General features: G+C 49.4%; 1 protein-coding gene across 3 annotated transcripts in view; it reads left to right on the forward strand.

Annotated features, from left to right (window-relative positions):
* Positions 1 to 7,609, forward strand: part of Ypel1 (yippee like 1) — a 34,756-nt gene that overhangs the window by 26,819 nt on the left and 328 nt on the right. For 2 of the 3 annotated variants that reach the window (XM_023711520.1, XM_023711518.1), the window contains exons 3-5: positions 2,849 to 2,892; positions 3,394 to 3,502; positions 5,474 to 7,602. In XM_023711520.1, coding sequence (XP_023567288.1) covers positions 2,849 to 2,892; positions 3,394 to 3,502; positions 5,474 to 5,563 — 243 coding nt within the window. In that variant the 3' untranslated portion in view covers positions 5,564 to 7,602. Of the gene's footprint in view, positions 1 to 2,848; positions 2,893 to 3,393; positions 3,503 to 5,473; positions 7,603 to 7,609 lie in introns of those variants that run through there. The other variant, XR_002820415.1, reaches the window with a different exon arrangement.

Below are 7,609 nucleotides of genomic sequence, written 5' to 3' on the forward strand. Positions count from 1 at the left end.
TGGCCAGCTCAGCCCACCAGGGGGCAGGGCTGGCTGGCATGTGGTGCTGGGGGATTGAACCGCGGTCCCTGTGCTTTGCTAAGCTTGTTGTAAGTAGGTGCTTTAGACCACTGAGCCATCTCACCAGCCCTCAAGAACTTTTTTTAAAGCTTAGAATAGTTAAGAAGGAAGAAAATCAGGCATGGTATAGTCCTGTAATCCCTGCACTGAGAGAGGCTGAGACAAGAGTATCACAAGTTTGAGTCTAATTTAGGGACTTAGTCTCTCATTTGGACATGTTTGCGTCGCTGAGAACCATAGTCCTTACCTACCTTGCTCCAGTGGGCAGATGACCCCTGCTTATCACGACTCAGGCTTAGCACCTCCACAACCCCCCGCCCACCCTCCCAAACCATGGGAAAGTCCTGTCAGGAAGCTACAATTTCATGAATCTCTTCTTTGGCTTCTTATTCTAACTCAACTAGAAGAACATTTATCTATCTTGTCTATCTTGGAATTCATTTATCTTGGAACACTCATCTATGTGTCTTTTTGGTAGTAATAAGAGGTTGTCTCATTTCTGTTAATCATCTGAAATTAAAACTGTGAGGCCGGTTTCTGTTATCTTGTTGCCTCTGGCTCCTTTGCCTCTCAAGAAAGTTCATCAAACCAGTGGAAGCTTCTTGGGGCACCTTGTTTTCCAAAGCAGTCTCATTGCATGAACCAGTGTCACAAGGTAATGACAGAACCATGACACCTGCTCTTGGCTATGACCTTTCATCAGCTATGTAGGCAGTCAGACACCATTATTGTCTGGAGACTTCATAGTGCATTCATCATTAGGGGAGCCATAGGAATTTGAGGTGCTTCTTTCAAAGAATGCCATTAACTGCTTATAACTTTATATTAAGAGTAGAAGCCAGCTAGGAAGGGAGTGGAGAGACTGTTCCCCATTGTGGCACCTGATGAGCATTTCAGATTGAAAAGATGCCAAGAACTAAACTCTCCGGACTAAAGTGCCTGCTTAGGCAGAGTGAAGCAGCAGGGGTTTAGTCCCCGGTGTGTGGTGCTGTGCCAGCCCTGCCCCTGGGGTGCACTGTGACAGTGATTGAAACTCGGTGTGGTGGTACGCACCTGTAAACCCGGCGCTTGGGAGGCTGAAAACAGGAGAAGCACTACAAGTCAGATCTACATAGTGAGACCCTGCAGACCTTGTCCTAAATACATTAAAAAACAAAAAACAAAAACAAAAATAAAACCTAAACTCAACTCTCCAAGCACTCGGGCTGCCAACAAGTGGCGAACCTTGCATTGTACTGAGAACTCTCCTCTATGTCCTCCTCTATGTTGTTGCAGTTGGAGGACTTCAGCAGAGCTCAGCAGATCTATGTCTTCAGCCCTTTATGAGACAAGGTCTTGCAATTTGTTCAGGCTGGCTTCCAACTTTCAGTCAAGTAGCTGGGTTTGCAGATGGGTATCCTTTGCCCGGCCAGAACGCTTACTACGTGGAACAGATTCCAGTACGCACGAAGCTGGGCTCCTTCCTCACAGGGATTTGCTAGCTTCTGAGTCCATCTTTGTGACTAGCAAGGAATCCCGCTGTCTAAGCTAGCCCCTGCTTGTCAGCAGCTCTGGGTGCTAGAATGGCTCCTCTGAGCCATCACTGCCGTGTAACCCGTGGCCACCTGCTTCTGTGCTCTTTTATTGATTGCAAGTGTGCTCACCTGTTTCCATTCATCCAGCGCTGCCTTTGGCTGTGGCACAGTCATTGGATCGGAGGCCCAACAGCCCACAAAGCCTCAAGCATTTTATATCTAGGCCCTAGTTTACAGAAACTGCTTGCCCTGTGCGCTGAGGAGACTGATGTGTGGCTCTCAGTCACAGAGCTGCTCCTGTCAATTATCTAAGCCCCGCCGAAAACCTAGCACTGGAAGAGGAGATGAGAGTTTAAAAATTTAGTCTAGAAAACTGACAGCAAGAAGGATGTGTGAAAGGTCTTTAAAACAATTAGTAAAATGCAACATAGAATAGTATTCCTAATCCTGGAAAGCCACCTAGGGGCCTACCCCTTTTTAAGTTTAAACGCTGTATTTTAAAATCAGGACACTGATCCACTGGCGGTATAGCCCAGTGGCAGTGTGTGTGGTTAGTATGTGTGAGAGCCACAGTTCAGCCCCCATTACCACAAAAGCAAAAGCCAGAAACAGCTAGCAGAAAGCAAGGCAGGAAAAAGCCTCTGGTGCCTAAAACAAAGATTGATTCCATGCTCACATAAAATATATCACGGGTCATCTGGAGGCTCTGATTTTTTAATATATGTAATTTAGAAATTATTACTTATAACTGCACATTAAAATAAGATGTATGGGCATTGGTGGTGTCTAGGCTGAAGTCAAAGGTTTGTTGGAGCCCAGGAGTTCAAGGGCAGCCTGGCAACTCACCTGGACCCCATCTCTTGCGGGGAGAAAACCAAGTGCAGTGGTGCACACCTATAATCTCAGCTGCTCAGGAAGCTGAGGCATGAAGCTCACAGGTTCCACTTAGCCTGTCCCAAAATAAAATTAAAGACCAGAAGTGCCATGATTTTAGTCATTTGCAGAATGTTGAAGCAATAGCATCAGCTGCTTCGTGAGTTAGTGTGGGCCCTAGAACAGCTCATGGTATTCTGTGACTGTTACCATTAGCAGTGGGCCTTGAGGGGACATCACACCTGCTCTTTTGTCTCCAGTGCTGGGGGAGCTAATGGAGCCCATAAGCATTTGCCTCTGTGGGTGCCCACACGCTCCCCTTGTCCTGGCTTCAGATGCAGAGCAGCTGTCTCTGGGCACTGGCCACAGCCACTTTCCTAACATCTGCTTCTTCTTTGCAGTCCTTTCAGGGCAGCCAGGGTCGAGCCTACCTCTTCAACTCTGTGTGAGTATTTACTGTTCTTATTCCATCCACCTGCGGCCTGGGCTCTAGGTAGATGGTGTCTGTCCATGTGTTCAATTATTCAGAGCTGGAATACGTAGAGAAGTTCCATCCGCAGTCTTGAGTTACCCAGCCAGTGCCATTATATGACCCTCATCTGGAAGTTCCTCAAAGTGTTGTTTTATCTGCCTGCCTGCTCTGTGGCAGAATTCTCCAGCTATTCCCAGGCCAGGACTGGAGCTCAGTGGCAGAGTACACCCCTAACCTGAGAGAGGCCTTGGGGGGATTGAGTCCAAGTATCTGCAACCCCTCCAAGATAGCTGTTCCTTCTCCGAGCAGATGGTGGCCTGAAGTGGTGGGGGAGCCGAGTGCTACAGTGCCCTCTCAGGAACTCGCCCTGTTTCTGGTGGTCTTCTGATAACAAGCACTGGGCCAGGGCAGGGGAAGCCTGCAGCAGGGCCAGGAAACCAGGACGTCTAACACAGTCATTCCATGTCCCTACAGGGTGAACGTGGGCTGTGGCCCAGCTGAGGAGAGGGTCCTTCTCACTGGACTGCACGCAGTCGCAGACATCTACTGTGAGAACTGCAAGACCACGCTCGGGTGGAAATACGTGAGTACCAGCCTCTGACAGCAAGCTTCACGCAGACACAGCCAGATGCATGGGGGTCATCACGTGTCCCTGCAGCAGGATAGATGACATCGCAGTAAAAATGACATTTTCCAGTAATTTTTTTGGAAGCTGGTTAGGAATAGTGTAGACACAGGCCTCCACCTTATTTGCTGCACATGGCTGATGACAGAGCTGCCCAGGGCCCAACAACCCAAGGGGATTGCTGTATGACCACTGTCACCACTCAGGGTAGCTGGACCTGCTGAGGTGGAGTGAAATGACTGCCAATAGCCCACACGCTCTTCTCTGGAGGCCTTACTTTCTCCCCAGACCTTGAGCTGGACATTGCCATCCCTGCCTCATCTCTAGCTTTCATCTCTCACCTCCTCCTCTCTCAAAGATAAGCCGGATATGGGCTGGTGAGATGGCTCAGTGGTCTAAAGCACTACATAGAACAAGCTTAGCAAAGCACAGGGACCGCGGTTCAATCCCCTAGCACCACATGCCAGCCAGCCCCACCCCCAGGTGGGCTGAGCTGGCCACACACACACACACACACACACAAAAAAAAAAAAATTAAAAAAAAAAAAAAAAAGCCAGATAAGCTGGCCCCTCCTGGCCCTTCTGCCCCACCCTGTAAGGCGTGGCCTCACCCAGGACTCCCTAAAGTCTCTGCCCCTCCCTGCAGAGACCAGCAGGGTGCTCAGTCTCTGTTCCTGCCACTGTACCACATTCGCCAACATCTGCTGAGCCTTCCCCACTGTGGGCCACAGCAGCCTGACAAGTTCTGACCACTTCATGTGAGCAGATTCCAAACATCTGCCTCTGCCTCTGCCCAGCTTCTCTTCTAGGAGACACCACCTGGCCACCTTGTACATGCTGCACCCCGACTCTGGCATTTGAGATGCATGTCTGGCATGGCACCTTCCTTTTTTCAAAGTGTCTCCTGATTTCTTTCTGGCTTTGGAGTTCCTCAGGTCCAGGCTGCCTGTGCTCCTGCTTTCCTGAGTTCCTGAGCAGCTCTGATCTCCTGGATTCCCTATGGGCTGAGAGGACACAGTCCACAGCAGAGCCAGGCTCTGTGGAGCCTTTAGGGGTGCCCCAGTGCCACCGCCTGTTTAGCTCTATAACCATTGCCGTGGCCCATTTTCCAAAGCCCTGTCCTTTCCTCATGGCCACTGCACTGCATGCACTTCTTGCTGTACCTGTCCCCACTGAGCCATGTCGCCTGTGTCTACCAGGCATGGCTCACTCTGGTCATGTGTCTCCAGCACCTAGCATGAAGCCACACGTGTGATATAACGATGAGTGCACGTCCGTAATACTGCCCCAACGAAGGCTGACTCATCCGGGCATCTTAGACCTGCTTTTTCCGTTGTCTCCCTGTGCTTAATGTCCCTCTTCTCCATGCCTCCTGAATTACCCCTCACATTCTAGACATCCACTAAACAGACCTAGACGTGTGTGTGCCTGTGTGCGCCGAGGATGAATCCAGGGCTTCAAACCATGCGAGGCCTGTTGGGTGTGGTGGCACGTGAACATAATCCCAGCACTGTGGAGGCTGGGGAAAGATTGCAAATTCCAGCCAAGCCTGGGCAACTTAGCAAGACCTTGTCTAGAAATAAAAATCAGAAAGGGTTGGGAATATAGCTCAGAGCAAAGGCCCTGGGTGCAATCTCCAGTACTGGTGGGGGAAAAAACAAAAGGCAAGCCAGGCAAGCACTCACCCATTGAGCTCATCCCTGGCCCCAGTAAACAAGGAACGTGGCCCTGCAAGCACTGGAGGAACTGCATGCCCCCCATAGACACATCACCCAAGGCAGAGCCTCCAGCACTGGGTCAACTCTGGGCTCGGGGAACGTCTGGGTACAGATAATCCAAGAGATTCATTCTCATTGCCAAGAGTGTGGAGAAGTTAAAAAATGAGGCAGATCCTGTCCTGAAACCTCTCTCTGCTTTTTCCCCTTCAAGGAACATGCCTTTGAGAGCAGTCAAAAATATAAGGAAGGAAAATTTATTATTGAGCTTGCCCACATGATCAAAGACAACGGTTGGGAGTAAAGTGGAAATGTTCCACTCTTTTGAATACTGCTTTGTGAAAGAGACTGTGAATGTAATGGAGACATAGAGCATCCTGGACGGCAGTATTTCTTGAACTTAACCTTGCAGGCTAGCCAAGCTGCGACACTCGAAGGCCTCTCTCGGCCATCCCTGTGGGTAAGGTGTCCCTGATCTGCGTCACTTCCCTGTATGTGGTTGTTGCTGGAAGTTTTCAGTGTTTGTCGTTCTTTTTTTTTTCTTTAACTTCTCAAGCTCTAGAGAACAAATGAACCAACTGGCTACTTGGCAAGTTAGCTCTCTTACCTGCTGTCTTCCTTGTAGTGTGGCTGTGCTTCAGTCATGAGCAAACCAAGTCTGTCAGACCATAGAGACAGGGGACAGGTCTCCTTCAGCAGCAAGTCTCACATGTCTTTTTTTTTTTTTTTTTTTTTAGAGAAAATACTAAAGTTTTCTCCCTAATTCTTGAAACTACACATCAGCTATTCCTCCTGCAGATGAACTGTGAAGGCACAGTATTCATTTAAAAATCTTCTAGTAGCAGTCAACAAATTTATATACAAAGGACATTGTTTTTTAAAGCCTGTTGAAAACAGAGAACACCACTGGTAGCATTTTAGATAAGCTATAAATAGAGCAATGTGTTAACAAATGTCTTATTTATTTATTTAAGCCATGATCTAGAAAGCAACTGAACTAGTCCCTAGAGAGGACCATCCAAGGCCTGCAGAGGCTGTCTTGAGGAGACAGCCTCCTAGATCTGGGCCTGAGGTTGTGCCCTTGGTGCTGACAGGAGCCTGCATGTCCTGTGATGCTGAGTGGCTGGTCCATGATGTTAGAGAATAGCATTCTGGACCAAGTGTAAGTCCAATTTCATTTTTGACCCTGGATGTACTTGAAGAAAAAGAATTATTTTGCCTATGAAAGAGGCCAGAACCAGCAGGAAAAAAAACCCTCAAAACTTGAGATCTATATTTTAAATTTTTTTCAGAAAAGGTCAAAGTTTCAAAGTAGGGTTAAATACTGTAAAGAAGACATTTGGTTTGCTGCAGGAGGTGCCCTCCCTGTCAGGTGGCCCCACACAGAGGGGCCTGCCTATGCAGTCCCCTAGGGCCTGCATTTCTGTCACAGATTTTAAGTCATGGCCTGCTATCAGACCAGTTTGCAGAGAATGAAGGCCACAAAACATTCCCAATGAAGTTTTGGTTTCCAGTATTGTGTACCAACTCGGGGCAGAGGGACAAGAAAAAGGGCCAAGGGAGGCAGACAGACAGGACAGTCCCAGCCTGGCCGACAGCTAACACTGCTGTGGATAAGGCTGGTCTAGTGGCAGTGAAAGCAAGCTGGCTGAGGAGCAGCAAGTGACTCCCCATTCAGCTTTAGCTCCTCATTTCCAGACCCAGCCCACAAGCTGTGGCCATTATAGGCACTCAGCTGCCACCTGGCTCCAACTCAGTGCTCATCCCAAGCTTCCCTGTTGGTGCCATTCCTTTACCCAAGGCTGTAAGCTTGGGAAGGTGGGGAGAGCCACTGCCTGGGCCCAGTGGGCTGGTGAGCACAGCACTGAGATGCATCAGCTCAGCAGGAGCGACAGTGGTGTTACTTTAAGCACATCCTCACCTTATAGTAGGCTCAGTTGGCCTGTAAGCCTCTCCCCTGTAGTCCAGCAGGCTGTTTTCTCAGAGCCAGTTCCCTGCAGGCATACTGGCCTGGCTGTCCCCACAGTTCTGTTAGCAAATGGCTTCCCTCAAGGAATCACTCCAGCCAGCAGTGTTCCTGTGGCCACACCCTGCAATCTGAGGACAGCACCTTCACTCCACTGGCTGAGATGGGAAGGGTGAAAAGGCAGCTTCCTGACCGGAATGAGCACCCGGCAGTGCAGGATGGCTGAGAGTGATGCTCCTTCCCTTCTTCATCTGTCTTGAGTGGAACTCAGGCCAGAGCCTCAGAGGACCAAGGGCTCATGGCGCCATCAGCCTGCCCAGGTGTGAGGGCGGCCTGAGCAGCTTCCACAGAGACTTCACTGAAATTGAAGAACAAATTTCGTAG

This window comes from Octodon degus, unplaced genomic scaffold (assembly GCF_000260255.1).
Source record: "Octodon degus isolate 3935 unplaced genomic scaffold, OctDeg1.0 scaffold00021, whole genome shotgun sequence".
In the NCBI taxonomy this organism is placed as follows: domain Eukaryota; kingdom Metazoa; phylum Chordata; class Mammalia; order Rodentia; family Octodontidae; genus Octodon; species Octodon degus.